The sequence below is a fragment of the Falco biarmicus genome, chromosome 6 (genome assembly GCF_023638135.1).
Source record: "Falco biarmicus isolate bFalBia1 chromosome 6, bFalBia1.pri, whole genome shotgun sequence".
NCBI lineage: Eukaryota > Metazoa > Chordata > Aves > Falconiformes > Falconidae > Falco > Falco biarmicus.
The window spans coordinates 43,984,039-44,010,285 of record NC_079293.1 but is presented as its reverse complement, the minus strand read 5'-3'; the positions used below and the strand labels follow the sequence as shown (position 1 = coordinate 44,010,285).

Sequence of the window (26,247 nt, the reverse complement as noted above, 5' to 3'; positions counted from 1 at the left end):
GCTAGACCAAGTACATCGTATCCCATATAAATAAGCATTTTGAAATTAGGAAACAGCAACACTCAAGAGCATTAAAGTTTCTTTAATTTCCATCCCACTATTTCTGCACTCAGGTTATGACATTTTTGGTAACATCTTCATTTTTTTACTACCATAAAGTTCTTTGCTTTTTTTTCCAAGATTTTTTACAATTAAACACTTTCAACTGTGTTTTCAACTGTTTCCGATTACAAGATACATTCAATTATGCTGGTACTGTGTCCTACAGTCATGTCTGCACCCTGCTTCATGTTATTTTCAGAGCCTACAACTTTGATTTAGCCTTCTTTTGTTTTCAACACTGTACTCATCTCTGCTTAATCCTTCCTTAAAAAGCAGTGGTAGTAATACTTCAAAAAAAGAAGTCCTGCTTGAAAGTTTTTGAATAGTCTTTAAACATATCGTACCTTTCCTTCATCCATTGGATTGTCACTAATGTGGACAATAGGTCCTGGGTGAGATTTGGACGACCTAAACAAGAAATATTTCCATTTAATTAAAAAAAACTCTCCTGCCCCAAACTGCATCACAAAACGATTGCAAGTAATACAGATTCTGCAGCTATACACTCCAATGTAAGCAATCTATTGACATTTCAGCATGGAATCACTTTTATCTTCAATCCCATAAATTTCTGTTTATTTCTAGGCACCTAGTTCCTGTCTTTTTATAGGAATGACAGACTTTTTTACTGCCTATTCACAACACAGAAAAAATTGCCATTACTTTTACAATCACTGTCTTACTGGTTTTTGTTACAGAATTGACATAGTTGGATAAAGCATTTATTTTTATGCTGGAAAACAGGTCTTGCCTTTTTGCATAAACTGCCCAAGCTGGGCATTGTTAAAACACCACAGAGTTAAGACTTTATGTTGACTTCCTGCTACTGAAGCAGATGGACTAATGATAATTGTGTTTGTTGAAACAGCCTTTGGCAAGTGATGGACTTCACGGACCTTTTCAAGATAGAGAAATTATTCTGGAAACAAAATAACAGCACAGGAACAGCAGCACACAAGTATATGTTTTCAGCAACAAAACACTGTATTTGCATGCACAAATTTATTATTTATAAAGGAGAAGCAATGACAATAGCTGTAAAATAGACTTTGCTCTTGAAATAAGCTTATTTAAATCCACACTTTCAGCCAGTGATTTTATACTCAGCATGCGTATCTTTGTACTTTGGGCTTTAACCCCAAAACTGCAGAAGTGACATGCCTGCCCAAATACCAACCACATATTTTTCTAGTTCTTTATCACCACAGATAATTATTTTTATGTCTATTGCAGGCACTATGATAAAATAGTGTTACAGGCAGAAACATAATACATTAACATTTCACATTTATGAAAATAAAAAATTTTTACATGACTATTTCTGTACATTGATAGTGTGTGTTTCGTGTAGGGAGACTAATATGGAGGCCACTCTAGGTAACAATGACTTTTCTACAACTGATGTTAATAACATCTGGGATACTTCTGCTCCCTCCCCGCAACAGACAATACTTGATTAAACTCACAGTTCAATGGCTTTATTCCACATGATGACATAGCCCGAGAGAGTAAATGATTCCACATTGACAATGTGAATGTTTCCTCTTTCAGTGCCCACATATAGCCATTTACTTTGGAAAGGCAGATGACAAAATGTAATCCTGAAAGAGAAAGCCACCAGAAAAGGTATTAAAGTCTTTTAGATATCCTATGCTTCACGGTCTACGTTGCCAAAAGGTGGAAGAAAGGTAATAGGCAAACAAGAAGAAATAAGACCAGTTACAGGTAGAAAAAGATAACAAAGCCAACAAAACCCAAAAGCTAGTAACAGTACCAGCAGAGAACTCTTCCTTGACCTTAACTCCAGCGCAAATATTAATAACTGAAAACTTTGTTATTGCTGTCCTCTTGGGTCCTGCTTATTGCTTACTATTTCTTCAAAACTGATAAAGAAATAGTGTCCATAGGAACTGCAGCTTCGGAAGTATCTGATTTCCCTATACAACAGAAATCATAACTTGAAATTGGTCTACAAACCTTGTGGAAACTGTAAACCCTAAACCATTTTAACCTGTCAAGGTCCAAAATTGAAAGTAACTGCCAAACTACTTGGACTATCAAACTTGGGCTTTCAGAAGTGTTTCAGTGATAAGGTAAAATAATTACTCAATGGAAATTTGTTCTGTCAGCTCTAATCCTTAGCTTTACAGATTTTTTTTGTTCTTGTTTTCTCCCAGTTGGACTCCCTTCTTGCTAAATCCATGCATCAGTTCACCAGCCTGTTAATTATTTTTATGCAAAGAACAGCTTTAGATCCTTTGCATTAGATGCTGTATAAGCACACTTAACTTCAGCATAAAAGCAAAGGTTAATAGCAGCAATGAAAAAGATTGCTACTGGCTGAAAAGATGTTAAATTGTATTACAGGTTTCAAAAGTTAAAGCTTCCATAGTAATACTACCTGGATCAAAAGTGTACCCATTTACTTTTGATATCATTCATTTCTTTCTAGTTAGGGAATACAGATCACTCAAGCAACTCTTCATCCATTTTCAAACTTCCTTGATTTCTTATGCTTGAATACTTAAACCAAAAGGCTGCACTAACATTTTCATTGATCTTTCACAGAAAAGAGACTATATACAAGTTTTAAAATGTGTAAGTTACAACTTCTTCCAGTTCACTGAGTATTTTTACTTAGCACAGTAATCTGCAAACACCACAGGTTAAAGACTTTAGTTTCCCCAGTGTCCTTGAAATAAATACTTTATTGGCTGCTAAGCCACATACATCTGAACATGCACTTCATAGACAGGCCCCAAAATCTTACTGCCCAGTGGCAGAGCTCCCATACTACAACAGGTCATGGGGAAGAGGAAAGTGATGCAGCATAAAAACATAAGCCTTCAGCACTTGGCAACACCACAGCTTCTTTTTGTGCCAGCACTCCACGTGCCAGAAGCAGCTGGCAGCCACATCAGTTGGATCTAAAAACATGGCCTAGCAGCCAGAAATAATATTCAGGAGTAGGATCATGGGCCTATCTGTCTTGATCTGTTAGTTAATATTGCCAATTACAGTTGCTCAACACTTGTGTTACAAAAACAAATTACTTCATATCATTTAAAGGTGGGCAAATGTAAGTGGGGGCTGCAACTTCGATTGGTATGGCAAAAGGGCAAAACTTAAAGCATCCAACTCCTCAGTACTCTTGACACTCTTCTTGAATATGGAGCCATACCCAATTTACTGCCTTCTCCATGCAAGCGAGATGAATTTTGCCAAGAGTTTGCAAGCACTGTAATGTTTCCACACTAAGTAAAAAGTAGAGTTGAACAAGTAACTTCACAAAATATTTACAAACTCAAATGCAGGAGGTTGAAGAGACTTCAAAATTGTTAAATATAGGCACATATAAAACAGGGTTCTTAACTCTATCCTTCAAAGCATGCTTTTACCAGTCTTCTACAATCAGAAAAATCTTGTATGATTTTTATAGCCTAAAAAATATTTCTTAGAGCTTGTTTCACAGAACTGATAACTAGTTAAATCCAAAAGGAATTTGTAGTGCTAAACCTGTTATAATGGAAGAAATCCAATTTCACCTTGAATGTGGTAAATATTACTCCATTTACAAATATAATTTCATTTGCTATTTATTTTCTTAATAGGAAAATTATGTCCTCCAACTTTCAGAAGTTCAGTAACATTTGTCTAAAGTGATTAATTTCAAATAACTAAATTTTAGCAATTTACAGAACAACATTTCCAATGTTAAGAGTCCACGTACTGAGCTTCTCTCTCTTCAGCAATTAAGGCTTTGTCTTAAACTATGTAGATTTTAAACAACATTGTTATATATAACAGATTTAAAGAACCTCTTAAAAACTAAAATCCAGTGAAGCTATGACCATTTGAAGGACCAGTGATGACAAACTAACAAGTAAATATACAGGCCATGTTCAGTGGCCTCACTTGCTCCATCGAAAATTGGACTGAGGATTAAAGGGATTCAGAGTTGTTTCAGAGGATGGAAACAGAAGGTCAAGGTCTTGCTTATTTGATACTTGACCAAGGACAGCATTTATTATTTTTTTTTCTGAAACATGCAGATTTTTCATTCAAAAACTTATTGTTTTGCAACCACAATATTAGAATAATATACTCTACCCATAACGTTTTAAGTTCAGCAGAAGTGGAAGACTACATATAATGCTCTGGCCATTTCTACTACTCCAGCATTCTTCCCCCGTCTCTCCCTGCCCACAGATGGATACATATATAAATGTGGAAAACTCAATCAGTTGTTGGGAACAGATTGAAAAGACTACAGATACATTCAACACAAGTAAAAGGTTGTTTTGTGAGTCTGTCTTGAATTCAAACTGCCTGAAAACAGTGTATCAGTAGAAAGCAGAGTACCATACTCCTCCTCTCCTGTATTAAGCCATTCTGGTCAAAACCAGAAGCATCTGTGAAAGATAGAGCACTTTTGTGCATCTAAAGAGACAACCTGAGACTGACTGAGCCAGGATCACAGAAAGCAGACTTCTGCAGGCACCTCTTTCATGGCATAAGAGATTCCTCACATTACCTCCAAGGAAATTTCAGCTATCTCAATAAATATAGTACGTTTTGTGAAGCAGATTGTACTGTTGGCATAATGCAAGTATTGTGCACAGTACTTTATTCCAAATATTTCACTTTTGCATACCTGTTCAAAGAAAAATCCCTTTATAGATAAAAGCAATGCTTTAAAGAGATATATTCTTTTAATCCGAAATCTACAGTGTGATTCTGATATATGCTAAGATTACTGCTAAAATTAAGTACTATTATGCAACCCCAAAACAGTCAGGTACAGTACTCTACTGTAGCTGTACTTTTCCTTAAGCACAAAATCTTCCTCTTCACTGTATACCTATCTGCAAAGCCACTCTTTTCCCTGTTGCACCCTTCGAAAAAACAAAGCCACAAGAAATTTCAGTTTCCTGTTAAATGAATTTGGAAGACCTGAACCAACAGTTCAAGAAAACCAAATTATTTTTTTAATTATTTTATTGAAATTATTTTAAAAGCCACAGAAAACCCAGTGGTACACTTGCAGTGGAAAACATTGATAAAAGAAAACCTCACAAAATTCTTGTTTTAACTTTACTTAAAATATAATTTGTGCTGTTGCTTATGGGAGAGTATTGGCAGCAACAGGAAAGTCTTGAAGAGGCTGTTTGTGAACTTACTGAAAGGATTTCCTTTAACTGAAGACCATGTGACTTCTCTAACTTAGTTAAGAAAAACTTTAATTGTGGTTGTTTCACAATGTGTATCAAAATAGTTATCATAGCAAGCGATAGTACTCCCTAGAGGAATTTAATTACAAAAATATTAAAGAATATAATTTATTAAATACTTAAGTCAAAGCATTACACTTTTAAGTAAAAATTACAGGCTGCTATCCTGAGCATATTATTGTAACAGAAATCCTTCTAAATTAATATTTACATTTCCTTTGTCTACTACATTATGAAGTATTTTAAGTTCTTAAGAATTTTCCACTGCTTTTAAAGTACAGTGACAAATACTGATGAATGACAAACACTGATAATTGGTTTTATTTTCAAGTCACTAAAACTATTTCTAGAACTTCAGGTTATCATTATAGATCTGCACTTACTGTACTTACGCTAGCTGCTCAGATCATTATTGTATACGCAAAATAAAAGTTTTCTAAAAAGTGTGAAACTACCAAAGTTGTGTTCTGCATACCTCTATCTCCAGCCTTTCATACATGAGATAGCCGTTATGTAAAATTCAGAAGCTGAAAAGTCCATGTCCACGGTCTCTTATCAAATCTTCAATGAGCATAAAAAGTCAATAGCCAGTGTCAGAATGACATACTGATGGAAGCTAGCAGTGGCTGTGATTTTGCCACAGTCACAAGGAATCCATTTCCAGATCTAGTAACTGCAATAAGCTTAATACCTACCTGTACAAAAAAGGCCTGAATGGGCAGAAGGGACATAAAGAGGAAGAATTCCTCTTCAATATATCCCAGAATTGTCCCCCCAAAAGACCATGTGGATAAACACAGTATATCATAGAAACCGGACCAGATACTTAAATTCTATTTATACCCCATAACAGCACTCCAAATGATGCTTCTCCAAATATGGTCACTTCCAGGGCTGTCTCTAAAAGCAGATGAGAAGTACCTACGTTACGTATCTAGTATACACTAGTGGTGTCAAGATGGAGTAATGGGGAAGCAAGAGCCAAGAACAGAAATAGAATTGCCACTACTGATGTGATCAATACTGGGGCCATTTAGATTATTTTCCAGAAAAAGATTCCATTTTAGATGTTTTTAGGTTGCTGTACGTATTCCTGTTTTTATGATATAGTATCCCTAATATATTTCATGACTTACATGTTTTCCTTTATGGAGTCACATTTCACCTTTTTTTTTTTTTTAAGATGGCTTTTCAAGCTTCAGTTGTACTTCACTTGGAAGGGGTTTCCACATTTTTACTTATGCACAAACAGAAAAGGGCTGCTTCACTGCTTGTAATGCTGACAAAAGACCAATACACATATGCCTTTCGAGTCAACAGATCTGGAAACTAAAAAAATTTTTTGGTATTGAAGGAATTCACATCAAATACCCTAAAGACTTCAGAATCTCTTACCACTGAAAATTCCCTGCACTACATTGTTATGAGCTCCCATAGGCGTATGACATGACTCAAAGTAACCAGACCTTTGGCATCAGAAGACACTTGGATAGCTTGCTCCAACTCATACAGTTCAGGCTGAACAACTCATCGGGGAAGTCACACACTACAACTTAAAAAAACAGCCACGTCAGAGATGTAGCTTTCCTGTGGGAGACAGAAGAATTATGCCCATCACTGGTGGAGAAAAATCAGACAAGCAGGGCTTAAAGACCAGAAGATGAACTCTGCCCAGGAACACGGCAGTTCCACTCACACCACTGTAAAAATCAGTGTGCAAGGCAAACAGCTAACAGGACAACAGAGACAGTTTAAAAAAAAAATACCCGTTTCTTTGAAACCTGAAATCTCAGAGTAATAGGACTCAGCACTTAGGTTCTGCCTCAATGCCGAAGGCAGCAGAAGGCAACTGATGCAACTGCAGTTCCATCAACCACACTGACAAGTGGGGCTGTCTGCATACGCAGCTTCAAGAAAATGTTTTCCAAAGTAATCTGATCTTGTATGAAAGAAACATTAATATTTGCAGCAAATCCAGACAGTCAAGAAGTTCACTTTCTCCTGCTAACTTCTTGAAACAAGATAAAACTCCTGATTACATCATTTAGTGGATCACCATTGAGTAACACTTCTAAGCCCACCAGGTGAAGAGAAGGCTTTATATGACACCACAAAGGCAAGCAGACCCAGTGAACACTTCCTTTCACTCTGAAGAAAGCTGGTTTAAAAAGTGTAAAAAACATACTTATGTGTGAAAAACTTGGTTGTGTCTTATATTAGCTTGTATTTGGTAAATCATTGACTCTGCAAAGACTCCAAATACTTAACTTCTCAGACCTGTTGTTTGGATGCATATCTGTAATCCTCCTGTTACACTACAATCCTATCCCAAAACACACAGGGCACAGGAGAGAAAAAAGAGCCCTCAGAATGGAAGTGAAAGAGTGATATTGATACAAAGAAAGGGGAAGAAAAAACCCCCACAAACAACGTCTATCATCACCTGCTCTCTCAGACAGGAAAAGCTGCATGTCCTTCTGCTATCCACAAAGTGGCAGAATTGGTCAGTTTATACATTCAGTGAGGTGGAAGGAAAAATCCTCCCACAAGTAATATCTGCTAATACACAGGCTGGGTACAAAGTTAAAATATCTAACCAGGTAAGGTATGTGTCATAAGATTTCAAAGCCTTTTTATTAATAAGTAGTAAATACAAATGGGATTTTTCACTCACTGTAGGCAGAGTGTGTTTTGAACATAATGCTAAAGTTGCTGTTTACAGCACCATACAAAACGAGAGATACTTAAAGAATAGTTTTGTAACTCTGAATTTTGCAGTTTCATGCTGAGAAAAACCATTTAAAACCCACAGCACAAAAGTTGACATATTAAAAATTAAACTTATCAATGCATTCATTGATCAATATGCAAAGCACTCGCTAAACACTCAGTTCTATTTTTATGCTATGATTCTGGTTCTTGTCTTTATGCTAAGTCACAAAGCAAGTAAACTATTTTTTTGGCGTTAAAACAGGGAATCTCAGCTCCAGAAGGATGCAAAATATCACACAAAAGGTAATTAAACAATTTTTCATACACGTAAAGCTGATTGGTTTGGGGTTTGGTTTGCAAAGGAGATTCAAATTTGTCATCCCACAACACCTTTTATTTTAAGTCAAGTTTGTCACTTCACCCTCTCAAATGGGTTCTGTGGAAGTCCCTGGCTCATCAGTGATGTCTATATGACTTTTCACATCTTAGATCAGCACAAAGTTTAATACTTCCTGCATGGCAAGAAAACTAATGCCACACTGAGTACCTCTCTCAACATGCTTTCAAATATTTACTCTAACGAGGTGTTAACTATGCTTATTTCAAAGTTACTCTAGCCTAATACTACTAAGTCAAACCAAGTCTGACATAAGGCTTGCATTACATGTGAACACAACAGTTTTACTATGTGTAGGATATTTATACAGGTATCACAGAATGGCGAAGTCTTTAAGGGACCTCTGGAGATAACCTACGCCAACCCCCCTGCTAAAGCAGGTTCTCCTACAGCAGGTTGCACAGGATTGTGTTCAGGCAGGTCTGGAATGTCTCCTGAGAAGGAGACTCCACAGCCTCTCTGGGCAGCCTGTGCCAGTGATCTCTTGCCCTCAAAGAAGTTTTCCCTCATATTCAGATGGAACTTCATGTGTTGCAGTTTGTGCCTGTTGCCCCTTGTCCTGTTGCTAGGCTCTACTGAAGAGCCTGGCCCCATCCTCTTGACATCCACCCTTCAGAGATCTGTACACATTGATAAGATCCCTCTCAGCCTTCTCTTCTCCAGGCTGAACAGGCCCAGCTCTCTCAGCCTTTCCTCACCAGGGAGATGCTCCAGCCCCCTCACCGCCTCTGGACCCTCTGCTGGACCCTCTCCAGTAGCTCCCTGTCTCTCTTGAACTGGGCAGCCCAGCAGGGGACACAGCACTCCAGATGGGGCCTCACCAGGGCAGAGCAGAGGGGGAGGATCACCTCCCTCGGCCTGCTGGCCATGCTCCTCCTCACGCCCCCCAGGATCCCACTGGCCTTGGCCACCAGGGCACAGTGCTGGCTCGTGGGCAACTTGCTGTCCACCAGGGCTCCCAGGTCCTTCTGCACAGAGCTGCCTTCCAGCAGGTCAGCCCCAGCCTGTACTGGTGCAGGGGGCTGTTCCTCCCCAGCTGCAGGACCCCACACTCGCCCTTGTTGAACTGCATTAGGCTCCTCTCTGCCCAGCTCTCCAGCCTGCCCAGGTCTCGCTGAAGGGCCGCGCAGCCTCTGCTGTATCAGCCGCTCCTGCCAGGTCTGTCCCACCAGCAGCCTTGCGGAGGGTGCGCTCTGTCCCTGCACCCAGGGCACTGGTGGATAAGCTGGACAGGACTGGACCCAGCACTGACCCCTGGGGCACACCGCTGGCCACAGGCCTCCAGCCTGACAGCGCCGCTGGTCACAGCCCCCTGAGCTCTGCCGTTCGGCCAGTTCTCAACCCACCTCGCTGTCCACTCATCCAACCCACACTGCCTGGGCTTCCCTCTGAGGATGTTATGGCAGACAGTGCCAAAAGCCTTGCGAGGTCAAGGCACACAACATCCTCCGCTCTCTCCTCATCTACCCAGCCAGTCACTGCATCATAGTAGGCTTTTAGGTTGTTCAGGCATGATTTCACCTTGGTGAATCCATGTTGACTACTGACAATCTTCTTTTCTTCCACATGCTTCAAGATGGATCTCCAGGATGAGCTGTTCCATCACCCTTCCAGGGCTGGAGGTAAGGCTGACCGGCCTGTATTTTCCTGGGTCCTTCTTCTTGCCCTTTGTGAAGACTGGAGTGACACTGGCTTTTGTGCAGTCCTCGGGCACCTCTCCTGTCCTCCATGACCTTTCAAAGATGATGGAGAGGAGCTTAGCAGTAACATCTGCCAGCTCCCTCAGCACTCTGCAGTGTATCCCATCGGGCCCCGTGGATTTGGGGTATCAGGTTTGCTTAAGTGATCTCTAAGCTGATCTTCCCTGACCAATGGAAAGTCTTTTCTTCTCCAGACTTCCTCTCTTGCCTCCAGGGTCTGGGATTTCTGAGGCTGGCCCTGGCAGTGAAAACTGAAGCAAAGGCGGTGCTCAGTAACTCTGCCTGCTCTGTCTGCATCCTTCATCACAAGGCACCTACTTAGTTCATCAGCAGGCCTGCATTTTCCCTAGTCATCCTTTTCCTACTGATGTACCTCAAGAAGCCCTTCTTGTTGTCCTTGACGTCCCTTGCTAGATTTAATTCCAAACAGACCTAAGCCTCCCTCGTCGCATCCCTGCATGTTCTGACCGCATCCCCATATTCCTCACAAGTGGCCTGCCTCTTTTTCCACATCTCGTGGAAACTTCCTTCTGCTTGACTTTAGCCAGAAGCTCCTTGCTCATCCATGCAGGCCTCTTGCCCATTGTTTGATTTCTTACTCACAGGGATGCACACATATTGATCTGGGAGAAGAGGTGTTTGAATGTTAGCCAGCTATCTTGGACCCTGCTACCTTCCAGAGCCCTAACCCATGGGATTTCTCCAAGTGGGTCCTTGAAGAGGCCAAAGTTAGCTCTCCTGAAGTCCAGGGTTGCAGTCCTACTTATGGCCCTGCTTCCTATATGCATGATCCTGAACTCCACCATCTCTGGCCACAGCAGACAAGGCTGCCCCAAACCTTCACAGCCCCAGTCAGTCCTTTGTTGCTATGAGGTCCAGCAGCACACCGCACCTCGTTGGCTCCTCCACCATCTTCATCTAAAAGTTATCATCTGTGCTCTGCCAGAACCTCCTGGACTATGTGTGCCTGGCTATGTTGTCTTTCCAGCAGATGTGAGGGTGGTTGACGTCCCCCAGGAGAACCAGGGCCTATGGTTGTGAGGCCACCTTCAGTTGTCTGTAGAAGGCCTCATTGACTTCCTCTTCCTGATCAGGCGTCCTGTAGCAAACTCCCACAGCTACAACATCTACACACAAACTCCCACAGCTACACACAAAAGTGTCCAACATCTTTGTCTGCCCCTTAATCTTTACTTATAAGGTCTCCACTTGTTCTGCATCTACCTCAAGGGAGAGCACAATATATTCCAGTTGCTCCCTCATGTAAACAGTATGGAGATGACAAAGAAACTACATTGTGCTTCACTGAAGAAATTTTCAAAGTAGTACAAAACCTAGGATGTTAAATAAGTTCAGACACTGAATGGTGCGTTCTGCAAAGTAGTACTACTTATACACTTTTAATTTGCATGACAAGTCACAAAAGCGACCACCTCCATGTAAGCATCATTATGCATTTTTTCCTGGCCTCTCCACTTCCCACAATCAAAGAACAGTGGACAAGCTTAGTATGACATTGGTTTAGTATATCCTAACTTTTGTTTGTTAACTAGAACATGAAACAGCTACAAAACCTACACAAATGCAACAGAAACAAAAGCCTGGAAAACTTGCAAAACTAGCTTCTTTTGCACTGCGCTTCTGACATCTGCCAGTAATTTCAGATTTATTATAAATCAGAAACTTCGATCACTGGTTCAGAAGACTTGCTTCAAATTAGTAATTATCACTGGTACAAAAGGCAGTCAAGAGCTAAGTACCTATTAAATGGACAGTTTCTTATCTGCAGATACTCAATTCATATAAAGATTCAACAGAAAGCAGCATCTTTGAAGTCTCTTGGCCACTACTTTTGAAGAAGTGTTTTGCTCAAATCTAAAATGCTGCAAGTTACCCAATAAAGACATTCTCCACAGCTCAGAATGAAGTCTGTAATGGGCATAAAATTTTAAATGAAAAAGTAGCTTTCTCATCATTCCCTGTTCTTGAGATTCACAAGTAGAAAAGCAATAATCCACAATGCTTTCCAGTCATACACTAGAGACTGCATCCTCAATTAATTTACAGGTAATTCAATTTTCGGTTAAGTATACAAAATACGTAACACACAAGCATTTATAAACAAGCTATGTACTTGTTTTATTCCTTGTTTTAAAGATGTTCAAAACAGGCCTGAAAGCAAGCTAGCCTAACTAGATTGCCAAGAGGAGAAAAATCAAGCAACCTAGAAATTACATTGTTAAATATTGGGCAGTAATTCTTGCATGTGGCTCAAAGCCGGGAACTGGTAAAAGGTTGTGCCAGGAGAACATAGAATTCTTTAACAAGTCAGTCTTACCTTTTTTTTTTTTAAACATAGTTCAAGAAGAGGTTTTCAAGACTAGAATATCGTTTAACCTGGGTAGCTAACTGCTACACTTAGCTTTCCATGATACAACTTTCTAGTTCACATCTAATCCTTACATATTAAACTCCAATTTGTAAACAAAATGTGAATAAAATTGGCCTATGACGTGTTGAGCTCAACTCCTATTAAACAGGACACAAGTACTGCTTTTCTGCAATGTCAACACACTTTCAAATACTCCCAATCATGTACATAATTTTAAATCTTGGCATCTACAGTGTCCTAGAGCAAATACTGATGTAACTGGAATAGTTGTTTCAGCCATGTAGTAAGATTTAGCTTTGTTTCCCCTCCAAGGACATTTTTTCCAGTTTGTTAACTTACCTATTCTCTTACCCAAACATTTCCAAGATATTAAAAATCCCTATACAAGCTGGCAAATTAAAGTATCATTAGAAAATATATTGCTACAATGTTCTGCTGTAGTATTTAATATTTAAAATAATTCCTGTTTGAGAGGTTAGTTATCCTGATGAGCAAATCTTAATCCCACAACATTAATTATTTAAAAGATTATTAAGTAAGTACCTAACAACTTGGTGCTTGTGAATTAAGACGACCCAGTTTTATTCATGAACACTCTTCTCAGACTCGGTAGTTAATATACAAACTGACCTAAGCAAAGCCCATTTACTTCATATTCATGTAACGATTATATCTAATAGGTTTGATTATAACACTGAGTTCTTTGGAATTAAGACACCTATTTAGAATTATTGAACAGTGCATTTGTGCAATTCTCTAAAGATCATTCACAATAATTCCCCAGTAGTGAGATTACACTTTGTTTTATAAAGCTTTATTTTATACACTAGTCAAAAAAACCCAGAATATTTGGAAACAGTTAACCATACCCAGCACGACTTAGTAAGTGGCTAAGACAATGCATGGTTCTGGGATCTTAAGTGTTCTGGCAACTTGTACATGCTATTATAATGCATACTTTAAGATTAAAATTACTAGAAGAATAAGACTTTGTCTCAAACTATACTTTCACCACTCTTGGTAACTATGGTGCTCTCATTCTCTATTTTAGCAAGGCACAGGGTTGCCTGGAAAAATCAGTACTCTGTCCAAAGTTAACAGCAAATACAACTACTGAAGTGAATGAGTGACCTAGACTCCTTTCCACCCCTGCTCCTCTTTCTGGTAAGAGTACACACACTTCAACTGTGACAGGTTTTTCTAGGGAGATCACCACATTTAGAGAAAAAGGTTAGTTTATAATTTCCACATTGTCTAACCAAAGATATCCATACATCTAAGAGTAAACCAGCTTGCAACAGATTTGCACACAATCAGAATCACCTCCTTAGATATCTATTTTGAAGCATTAGTTAGAAGCCAGTGTCCAGATTTGCCGCCTGAAACTAGACTTGAATTTATTGACACAAGTAGGTGCTACAGGTAAGAGAAGAGTCATTTAAGAGATTGGAGAAGGGAGAGAGAGAAAATTTGCTTTGTATACACCACCGCATCTCCTAATAGCCAGACAGTTGTTAAACTAGAGGCTGTAAATTGCATTTCTCTGTTTGATTTTATGCTGCATAAAGGAATACTGTCACTCCATTGGGGCAGAGAATTTTGCTGTCAGAGCTGTCTATTTTGTGCACAATAGTTTAGAATCACAGAAAGATTTGGGTTTGAAGGGGCCTTTAAAGACCATCTAGTCTAACATGCCTGCCATGGGCAGGGACACCCTCCACTAGACGAGGTTGCTCAAAGCCCCATCCAGCCTGGCCTTGAACACTCCCAGGGATGGGGCATCCACAGCTGCTCTGGGCAACCTGTTCCAGCGCCTCACCACCCTCACAGTTAAGAGTTGCTTCCACATATGCAATCTAAACCTATCCTCTTTCAGTTGAAAACCATTACTCCTATCCCTGCAGGCCCTGGTAAAAAGTTTATGCACCATGATTCACAGTAACAACCTCAAAGGTGACTTGGAATCACTTGGTCCTCTATCCAAAAACCACAGTAATCTGCATTTATGTTATTCCTAACAAATTTGTTTATAACCTGCTCTTTAAAACCACGATGTTACTCCATAACCCACCAGCAATCTATTTACTACTTTGTATGTAGTTACCTTACGTTAGAAGGTTTTACATGGATATTTAACTTACTGCTTTCTATTGCTACCCATTACTTAAAACTTACTGCTTCCTGCCATCTTCAGCAGTACAAGTCACAGATTCTGTGTTCTTGCTAATATCCTTTGAGCTCCCCAGGCAGCCCATTTCTGAAGCATGCTGCTCAAAAGCAGGCATAGTGTGCCAGTTGAGACTTTACGCATACTGGAAAGGAAGGACTACTTTCCTAGAGGGAAGGACTACTTGTTATTTAGTACATAAAAGAGGACACACTTTTTGCAGAAGGTCAATCAACTGACTTTTAGAAGTCTAATCTAAAATGTCTCCCTAGCTTGCTTACAACACTGTTACTTGAGTCTCAAAACTGTTAGTCAAAGTTCACATTGTTTTCAGCTGCTTTGATACACACAGGAGCTCTAACTGTGGAAGTCCAATTTATCAAGGGGAGAAAAACTTCCAGTTAAAATTGAACAAGTTTTCCTGACATCTTGGTGCACATACACACACACTTTCTCTTATTCAAAAATTCCTTTGGAGACACACATTGCAAGCCTTCCATCCCTCTACATTTTAAATATGGGAAATCTGACATTCAGCAATGCAATATGCAAAGTGATAGAAAAGTCATCTCACTTTAGGTCACTGGTGTGTTCACTCAAGTATCTTGCGTTCTAACAGCCTGCAACTCAAACCCAATATAAACCAGTTTCAGTTATTTAACAAGTTATTAATTGGACTGTATTAATAAACCTGATCTTAAAACAAGACAGTGTGATGGTAAGGGGCAAAGCAATAATAATCCAATCCCTACCGTTCTCGGTTAAATTTGAGCGAATGAAGTATAGCAGGTCTCTTCTGACGTAAATTCCATAGGTGTAAGGTATCATCAGCCAAGGCACTCACAAGAGCTCCCTATGAGAAAGAAAGTTGTAGTCAACTTATTTTCATAACCCTAGTAACAGTACATTTCATCAGCATAGTGGAAATATTACATATCTGCTGCCAGGATGAAAAAGTATTTCTAAGCACATGCATCAACACCACAGCACAGATAATTTCTAAGTACTAGTAACGAGAGCTGATGTGATCCCATGTCATTCAGCTCAATCACATTTGATTCAGTGCTATAGTGAAGGGTGATGGCAAATGAGAAGCTTTTTCCTGTGTGCACACCGTTCCACCTCCACAGGGAAATTAAGCAATGAACTCAACTGCTAATATTCATGCGCTGACAAAGCCAGTGAGGTTTGACTTCAATCCTCTGAGCTAAAGTTCCCCTACAAATCTGGCCCCAGCTAGCTCAAGAACAGCTCTACTGTCACATCTCAGCTGCTACACCCCTAGAAACACACTTGAAATTACTGAGGGATCATTGCTCAGATCATGTCTAAAACAGTAACTCTATCAATATAAAATCAACTACTTACTAAAACTGCTAGTACTATTGAAAACAGACTTTATTACCTCATGACATAACATTCAATGATATGAATAAATATTCCTAGGATAAAAGTTATTGCTTATAGCAAAAGAATACTCTAGAGAGAGAGATTTTCAGCAGTCAAACATTTTCTGAAATTAAAAAGTTAATTTATAATTGGTGTGACTGCTTGCCATTGATGCTAAGAGCCACTTGTGTTACCTGATTTTGATGCTTGCTTAATGAGAAACTGAAGAAAACCCTCTATCTTCTCTGAATTATGGAATATGTACACCATTTTACCAACCTCATTAATCAGGAACTGAAGCTGGATTACTGCAGCTCCACTGTCATGTTGGCAGTAGCATTCAACTCCTGGACGACCAAAGCTAAAATTGGTACCGTTAAGGAATAATTGTTGTATGGAAAACAGAAAAAAGAACAACCACTAAACATCATAAACAACATTGTCATTATCACTAATTCAACTAAATAATCAACATTCAAACAGGTTAACATCCTGCTTCTAACTACTGCACTCAACCACATAGATCCAAGTGATGACCAGAAAAAAAACATTTATAAACAATATAAGTAACACAGAGAAGTTAAAAGGCCCATCATTATCCACATGGAATACAAAAGTTATGTGGAACTGCTTAACTTAACAATAAGGGATTCTTCATCAATGAGAACACGACAGAATAATGAAGCAGTTTAGTATTGTTAAATATCAGAGCTAGTATACAGGCAAGTTAATCTAAATAAGCATCATAATCAAAAGACCACATTTCAAGTACTAAAGGAGCTTTCTCTCCTTTTTAAACACTTGTTACAGATGAAAGGAGAGCTGAATAATGCAAAGCATGTTAGAAAAAAAAAGCCTGCTGTGACAGAGATAAAAAGATCAGTAGCCAAAATACGGAGTCAATAGGAAATTATGTAGCACAGATATCCCAGATCTGTTTCAAGACTTCCTTGATTCACACCAGCTATAAAATAGCAAAAGCTTGTTCATTTTGCCCTCTCACACAAAAATCAGTCCTATACTTCCATAATAAATATCAAACTGAAGCAGCAGCAACACAGATTCTTTCAATTCCCCATACTCTGTTCATTTATTAGCTGCAAAGATTCTGTATTTCAAAATGTGGTTAGCCCCCTCCTTCCAATATTAAATTAAGAAAATTCTCCATCCTCTAGAAGACAGAGCAGAAACAACACAAGTCCAGATAAATTAAACAAAGCAGACAGTACTTCATCATTATATGTCCACAGTCTCTGGAGTTGCCAAAAAGCTGAACACCTCTCACTTTAAAAAGGCATCTTAGTTTTTGGAAGAAAGGAGATAATTCCAAGGATATATATGCAAAACAAGGAACATAACGTACAACTTGTTCTCTCAGTATACACTAGAAATTAATAAAACTTAAAGAGAGAGCTTAAAGCTGGGGGGTGGGGGCACAGAATCATCCCCATGATACCTTCCTACACAAACTCAAAATACTTTTAATGTAAAATGTTGCTTTTGTATTAACTGTGGACTGACTACACAAATTGCCAGATTGGGGAAAACATCCCTACAAGCAATACCAGAAGTTTCAGAGCAGATTTCCTTCAGCCTTGGCTCAAGCTTCAGCATTCACTTGAATTAATAACTCTTTGCAGAAACAAACAAAAAAGCAGTTTCTTAAAGTGAAATTCAGATGTTTACAGGAACTGAATTTTAAAACTTGTTATTTATCTGCACAGACACAGGTTGTTTTCTACCAAAAGACTATTTCCTCAACTCCTCCCCTGATCACCAGCTTCCAACATAATTAAATGTAACTCTTGTTCGTTCACCCACTCAGAGATTATCTGGAATTGAGGCTTTACAGCTACCTCACCTCAAAACAAGGGGAATGTGACCCAGAAAAATAAAAAAAATATGGATTCCTCAAAGTTACTCCAATCTTCAGATTCTATCCCTCAAATATTTTCTTTAGGCACTTCTGATGCAAATATTTCTGGAAGCACTGTTAATACTTTATCAGTAGAAGTTTCGGTATTAAGAATATTTGACCGTTTCTTTAAGAAAACAAAAAAATCCTTTTGCTTTTTCCACACCTCAATCGGTTCTCTCTCCAGAAATCCTTAAGTACACAGTACTGGGCATAAGCTTACACAAGCTTTAAACATTCAGAGCAAGTGGTTGGGGTTTTTTTTTTGACAGATTAGCAGAAGCCTCACATGCAGATCTGAACAAAAAAAAAAAAAGTTTGGCCTCTTTTACGGTGCTTACAGTTATCAATATAATAAAAATAGTCCTTGCAGCTAGCCCCCTTTAGTTCCTTTACCCAAGAACTGTGTCATCACTTCTTCACCTAGTAGCTAAAATTATTCATCTCAAATTAATATCATCCTCCTAACCAGCATTAATCTTCTTTTCTAAAGCAATGCAAAGCCTCCCAGTTTTGCAGCGTATGCCAAGTCGAAAAAGCATGTCACTTAAATACTGAGTGTAGAAGGATAATGATACATGCCCCTTTCAGTACATATTAAGCATTTCTCAACCACACAAAACAGGCAGCATCCCAGAGAAGGCAGTTTTAAGTTCTATAGTTGCATATATGTGCCTAAGGCAAGAAAGCTCACTGTACTAAGTAGTGCCACATAGTAGTTCTCAAAACAGGCAAACATTATAATGAATAATGACAAGATAAGCAAAGCATTTTAATTTTGTAGGCAGGAAAAACTCTCTAAGACCTCGGGTAGCTCTAGAGGAAACAGTCTGCTGTGAGCAGTTTTCTAATCAAAGACCCATCCTTCCTCCTTCACTTCCAAGCATTTCTTCCTACTATTCTTGCTTCACCCCCTATTCCAAATACTAACAAATTAGATGAATTAATAGCTTTTCAGCTGTACCTTTGAATGTTGCTGCTGTGTCCCCCACTGCCATTAGGAAATTAACCCAGGAAAACACTAGTATTTTGTTGTCTTGACTGCATGTTTTTTGAAAAAGTAAGTTACAGACAAAAGCTATGGCTTTTTCTAACTGCTAGAAGTGCAGGTCATACATAAGAAAAGCACAGTATCATGCTAATTTAATATTGCATAGTGAAACTGATTTCACTTTGATTTGTGAGAAAAGGCAACAGTTGCAAAAGGTACTTTTCTTCTAAACAAGGTTCACACCTAAGGTTACACTTTTTTTTTTCCCAGGCAGAATTAAAGCACTTTGTTAGTAATATCCTAGTTCTCTCCACAAAATACTATTTTTAAAAATTACTATTATTTATAGCTTATTTACATAGGAGCAACTCAGTGCACATCTGCCCTTAGAAGTCACATTTTGAAAGAGAAAACTAATTCCAGAACATTTATGAAAGCTTCAGAAGAGCAGTCCTTTTTTTAAATTCTTAAGTTACTCTAAGTAGACCTAGGGAATATTGGGTTCTTACCTGTGCTTGACCCATGTGTAACTATCAATTCAATCCCTAGCATAAGTCAGTTATGTATACAGAGTCACGTTTATATTGTAAATCACCTTCCAAACTATCACCACACAGACACTTGCATCTTCACGTCATTACACTGCTATAAAGTTTTGATAGTACAGCACAAGATATGGACCATGTTCCTGTATCAGATTTGCCACTGTTACAATATCTCAAGATTTTTAAGACAAATCTGAAACTGCAGTACCTTTTAAAATGCATTCCTAGATGTTTCTCAAATCTGTAGCTGTAACACCTCAGAGTATTTAAACATTTGACAGTTTTGACAAAAACCCAGAATTCCAACTAGAGGACAACACATATCACTGATCTGAATTACATACAAAACACTAAGGGCAGTAGATAACTCACAATATTCTTACGTACACCAATCTGTTGTGTATAGTTCTTCAGGACTGCACATTATACCTGTATATTTTACTACAGTCATTGCTATGTAGCAGTTTTCCACTTTACTTAATCAGACCCTGAATTATTTTTATAGGCAGCAAAACCATCACTTCACAGACACTTTTGTATGGACTTCGATTGTGGGCCACAAGAATTATTATAACTTAGAAAAAAACCCCACATAATGCTGGTGAGATTTCCAAGTATCATTTTTATAAATAAAGAGTAAAAGTTTGTCTGGTATTACTCACCATTGCCAAGTCTGGATATAATCAAACAACAGATAAAAGCCAAAAACTTACTTTACATCAGGTTACAGAGTACCATAAAGTCCTACCTGGTGATACATCTAAGCAGGACTAAAGCAGTAAAAGAACAGCTTCACACAACTTTCCTGTTTCTCAATCTTACCTACACCTTGACCTCATCAGTAACTATTACCTGCACATACAAAAGCATGATGTCTCAAAGAAACAATCTCATAAAGAACTATCTATCAAGACACACAGCTATTTAGCAAGAGAGTTATTTTAAAAGTCCGAAAGTACTAGTCAACACTGCCTCCAAAACTAACTTTGACCTTTCATATTCATGTATTACCAAATAGGATAAAATAAAAATCCACAAAATACTTTGGGGAGAGTATTAGACTTTGTACCAATCCTGATACGGTATCATATCACTGTTTTCCAACAACTTCAGGATTATAGTTTCCTTTTAAAGCTTTAGGCCTGCATAGCATCCTGGGTTTATATCACTGGGCTAATCAGGTCTTTTATTCCTCCCCATGTCTCAGTATTTATGTTTGCAAAAGTATACATTAATATTTGTTAACACTTCAGATCTACTTTCCTATATGTAATTAACAGCACCAAGCAAAAACAAACTAGGGTTTTAAAACCCTGAGATTGAAGTTCATCAGATGGAAATACTATCAAATCACTGGTAACAATTTACTGTGGGAATTCCAGCTGGACTATCGTGATGCACTCTCCTGCCAGCTAAGGAGGGCGAGAAGGCAAGAAAACTGACAGTAAGAAATACAATAAGGAAAAGGAAGACATCAGATACTGACAGTCAGAAGACACTGGCTGCAACTTTCACGCGAATATAGCACTTGCAAATGAGCTAATTCTAAATACAGTCTGACCTCATTACTTGGACAGAAAAAAAAAATATCAACATTACATATTATACTTTGAAACCAAATCAAGTGTCCCTAGAGTAAAGAGCTACACCTTCCAGGCAATTAAGAAAAAAAAAATAAAAATCTACATTCAGCTTTTCTGTTAGTCATAAGGATGAGAATGCAAGGCACCTCAGAGGTGAAGAGGATAGGATCTCAGTCCTGAAAAGTTACCGAAAGGTTTCTCCCAAAGGTCTTCCTTTCTCATAGAGAAGGTTGGGGGGAAAGATAGGAAGATAAATTGGAAGAGATCGTTTACGTGCCAGAATATTGGCAAATGCACTGTTTTTCTCATTTTCCAGGAAGCTTAACATTACACAAAGTTCCCAAATACTTTTGAGAGCACAGTAGTATTGACTGTGCAGTGTTTTCTTTTTTAAATAACAATGAAGGCTAAGAAGCTGCATTCAGATACTATGTTTGCCCAAAAAAGTATCTGAGATTCATTATCATGAAATTATTTAGTACCATTGGAGTTCAGCAGTTTTTACATCTCCTGACACTCATAAGAGTTCGTACTTTCCTAAGGAAGGGGGCAGCACATAATTTGTCCTTTTCCTGTTGCAGGGGCAGGGAAGGGGATAACAATAGGTAGGTTATTTATACAGTTGCTGTTAGAACTTACTACAATTATCTTATTAGCATAACAGCTTACAGCAAACTGCTCCTGCTGTCCCCTACTGCAGCTTTAGAAATTCCACAACTGCCGGGAAGTTGAATTTCTCAACTTTCAAACCAGCTACCAATAACATTAGTTACTGCATAAATGTAAGTATGCATAAATAAAGTATTCACTTTGTCTATAAAACAATGCTCAGCTCCTTTAAGTATCAGAAGCCAACTGATTCAAAATTAACATAAAATCTTAGATTGATAGGGTGAAAAAGGTCTATTCTGAGAAATACCGAAGTATGTAGATATCAGTTAAAGTTCATTAACTAATTTATGTATACAGTAAGTTGCAGCAATTTTAAAGCACAAAACCACTTTTTTTGCATAAATTAGTATGCATTTTAAAATTAAGCACTTATTCAACTAATTTGCATAGAAACTGGTAAGAAAGGAATGTATAGTGAGCAGTATTAATATCTGATCCATTTTCCAATAATAATAGCTAGCAAAGTATATCTTAGATATCAAAGTTGCTTACATAAACATGCACAAATACAGTATTTCCCAGACAGCTTCAAAAAGTGCCAGAATATTTTTTGTAAAGGCTGTATTTGGTAGAATTTTCTCATAGCTGCCAGTGAGAGGCAATCGTTCATTAGAACAAGATGTAATTAAGTAGTACAAATGCAAACAGGATTAGAAATCTGTGTTTTAAAATCAAACAAGAAATAAAATTGTTTTTAATTGTAAGTTTCTATATGCACAATTCACAGACAGCGAAGCATGCTGTTAAATGAAGAGGTAAAAACATCAATTTAGACTGAGCAACATAGTATTTTCAAAACACTAACAAGGCTGCAGGCTTTCCTTGATTTTATTCACTTTGTTTTCTGATCCAGGTTCTACTACTTTTAGACTAAAAGCTGTATTTCAGTACTAACACTGCAAAAAGGTGACTAATCAGCACTTTTTTGGGTGGGATGGAAGGGAAGGAGAATGATATAATACAAGGGGAAAGAGTTGGAAATTGCTACTAATACATCAACATAACAGTTCCTCTGACTACAGAAGATGCAGATTTTTTTTAATGACTATACAGAAGAGTAAACCCAGGAAATTATGTATTTTGAAAGATCTTAATCAAAATTCAGAGGCAAAAATCTTTGTATTCTGTTGCATGCTTCCAATCCTGCTCATCTGTCATCCATCTAAACCAGTTCAATTTTAATGTCAAATTTTAACATGTTATTACAGATATCCTACCTCATACATCCTTCTGGTAGCACATACTGTACCATAGTATTAATAATTAACCAGGCTTTTCCTCTCATGTCCATAGCTTCTTAGCCAAGACTAAGGGCATGGGCATTCTATGCTCCTAGAACTGAGGAACACTTGGAGTAAGAATGACGACTCATCCCAGAATCCAAATATTTTGTTCAGACATTGCCCACAGCAGCATTAACAAATGCAATGTTCTGAACTAGATGTTAAGTGAATTTATATATGGTTTCATAAATTAAACTAAATAGGTAAAGAACTATAGATAGTATCTAATAAGAAGGACAATTTAACATTTTCAAAGAACATAGCCAATCCTTGCCCAATCAATTTTTGTCCATCAACACTGGTTTCTGACTGAAAAGTAATTCTTCGTGTGGTCAGAAGTCTTTCTTCATTCACAGAGCATGATCTAAAATACCTCCCTTAATTCTTGCCTGCTAGTCCTCTTCAGTTATTTTCAAGTCACTGACTACTGGATATTCACAACAGAAAACACTAACTGTAATCACCAGTCATTCCATCTCAACTTTGTTCAAATACAAGCCCATACTTCAACCCCCTCCCTGCAAACTGTGTGGCAGCATAGCCTGCTGAGTCCCAGTTTCACTTATATCTCATTAACCCTTTACATCATTTTGGAGATACATACATATCCCCAGATAAAAAGAACTTTACATCATTTTGGGGTTATGTAGAATAAGACCACAGGCACTATTAAGACTTACATAAGCTACACTGTTTCTCCCCTCTCCGGTCCTCTGCTATCACTCAGTTAATATTTCTCTCCTTTTACAGAACTTGTTATTCTCACATCATCTCTCCTTTTGGCACCAATGTCTTATTTCTCAAATTAACTATTAACCCCTTTTAACTCTTTTCTTATCCCAAACCAAACCAGGTTTTGCCCCATTCTTCACCTTTGCCATTCAATTTATCACTCTTCATATACCCATGTTTACTTACTTGCTTTGAGAAAAACTGCAATAAAAAGCAGACAACTAAAGCAGAACTAAAACCACTATCAACAGAATGCTGGAAGGTCTCGATGAGGAAAAGCTCTTAAGGACTACCTTAAGTTTAAGTTGGTCACATGTATGAATTTCTCCCTCAGATTTTGCTGTGGTCTACCTCTCAGCACTGATATTAGCTCTTCCCCCTGGACATAATCTGTCACCACTTAACTTGTGGATAAGGCTTAAATCCAGCCTTCTGTTTTACACACCATTTTGCTTTGCACCTATGATCGAAATAACCTCCTCTTCCAAACAACCTTTGGAGAAAGTTTAGTTATCACTAGGAGTTTTATCAAGAGTGATGCAGGCATTTTTTTTTTCTTATTAATTTTTTTGCTTATGAAGCCTTTTGCAGTATTTACCAGCAAAGTCACTTGCTGAAGTGTTAAGGGGGTCACAGGTTAAAATGCCAACACTTCCATCATGTAGACAAAAAGTAGAAACTTAGATGCCAAATCAGGGTGGTAAACACAAGTTTACCTCTCTGTCTCTACCAACTTGACAATCTGTCCACAAATTTGTGGTGGTCACAAGCTGCAAGATCTTCCAAATAGCCAGAGCGATGTTCACAAGCAGTACTGCTGCTGTTGCCTTTTAAATGTTTCAGCTAGCAGTGCCTAAATCTTAATTCAAACATAATACAACAAATAAGCCTCAGAAGAGTTTCCCTGAAGTCTGCTCAAAGGTATAAGTAGAGAGACATCTTAAATCTTCTCCATTGAAAATGACACAGGATTTTTAAATTAGATTCAAACATATATAAGCTACCAGTAACTAGCCTCACATCACTATTCTAAGTATTTTGCAATATAGTTTTTCTAAGAACAATGTGTTCAAATTTATTTTAAGCCTCCTCAGGTTCCACTGTGGCATAATTTTTAGTTTTGCAAGTCACCAAAGAAACTGAAAAACTTACTATTTCACTATTAAAGTTGTAGCGACTATTTTATAGGTTTGCTCAAAATTACCACCGCAAATGAAAAACTTAAGGTACAATTTCAGCAATTCAGTAGATGGCAGTCTTCCACCAAAATCAAGAGGAAACAATGTCCGCACATAAACAAGGGGTAACTTGGAGCTGGAATTCTTATTTTTAATACGCAAAACCATTTCCTACTCAGTGTTTCTTAAATTTTTTGTACTTTTCATAGAACTTGGAAAAATAGTTTATTACATGCCAAGATATTAAGACGACTACTATGTTTTGTTGAAATATTTGTAGTCATTTTGTAGTAAAATAGCTGCATATCAGTGTTGCATGAAGTGGTGTTTTTGTGGCTTGTGTTTACCAGAAATCCAACTTGAGAAGGACTACTAAAAGGTTGACATTGTCCCTAGAAGTTGCTTAGAATTATTTGATTTCTTCAAAAGTATTATGGTCATTTATTTTTAGAAGTTTATGCCTATATCAGCATCACTAGTAAATGCTTTGCATTACTCAGCTTAAATGTTATTTGAAAGTAGTGTCAAGAGATAAAAGGTCATAGAAAAACCTAAATTAAGTTGTCAGATAAAAAGAACTGACATTAAAAACACAAGTCTTCAATATTGTTATAATATGAGGCATAACATTAAAAATAACACTACCCATTCCATCTTAACTCTTTTTAAAGTTACTGCAGACATCACCTTGGATCCTATAGGTTTATCTTTCCATCGTACTAGAAGACCTCATATGGGTCCTTTCTTTGGCCCCAAGAAATGCACCTCTCAACAGTGCTAAAGAGCTCCCCTTGAGAGTACAAACACAGAGCTACTGTTTTGTAAAGGCTGTGGATGTGAGAAACAAGTAGCCTATTAACACTGGTAAGGGGATAATTCAGACAGTGTTAGATTTCCAAGTACCCACAGTCCAGTTCAAGACTGCAATAGGATGGAAAACAGATCTTCAACAGTAAAACACAGCCCAAGGCAGTTCCCTTATGCACCTTCCCTGAGTTTTTCTAGTAGGCACTTCACTAGATGGAGGGAAGGTATTACCTTGCAAAACAGTTTCTGTGAGATTTTTGATACTTTAGAGAATCTGCTCATCTTTTGGCCTCGTGTACTTCCAATTCCTGTTAAATACTTCAGGCCATGCTCATCTGCCCTGCTTTTACAAGAACGTTTGTTTTACTTGTTTGTCATTTGCTAGCAATTTCTGAGCCTGAAGAGCTATTTTGATCAACTTTGACAGAAGGGAAGAAGTCTTGCAGATAAT

At 38.0% G+C, this 26,247-nt stretch overlaps 1 protein-coding gene across 9 annotated transcripts in view; it reads right to left on the bottom strand.

Moving 5' to 3' along the window:
• The window catches only part of STXBP5 (syntaxin binding protein 5), a 109,508-nt gene that overhangs the window by 61,702 nt on the left and 21,559 nt on the right, over positions 1 to 26,247 (bottom strand). For 8 of the 9 annotated variants that reach the window (XM_056342452.1, XM_056342453.1, XM_056342456.1 and 5 more), the window contains exons 4-7: positions 16,370 to 16,451; positions 15,454 to 15,554; positions 1,569 to 1,703; positions 447 to 510 (exon numbers count right to left, since the gene is read on the bottom strand). In XM_056342452.1, coding sequence (XP_056198427.1) covers positions 447 to 510; positions 1,569 to 1,703; positions 15,454 to 15,554; positions 16,370 to 16,451 — 382 coding nt within the window. Of the gene's footprint in view, positions 1 to 446; positions 511 to 1,568; positions 1,704 to 6,799; positions 6,921 to 15,453; positions 15,555 to 16,369; positions 16,452 to 26,247 lie in introns of those variants that run through there. The other variant, XM_056342461.1, reaches the window with a different exon arrangement.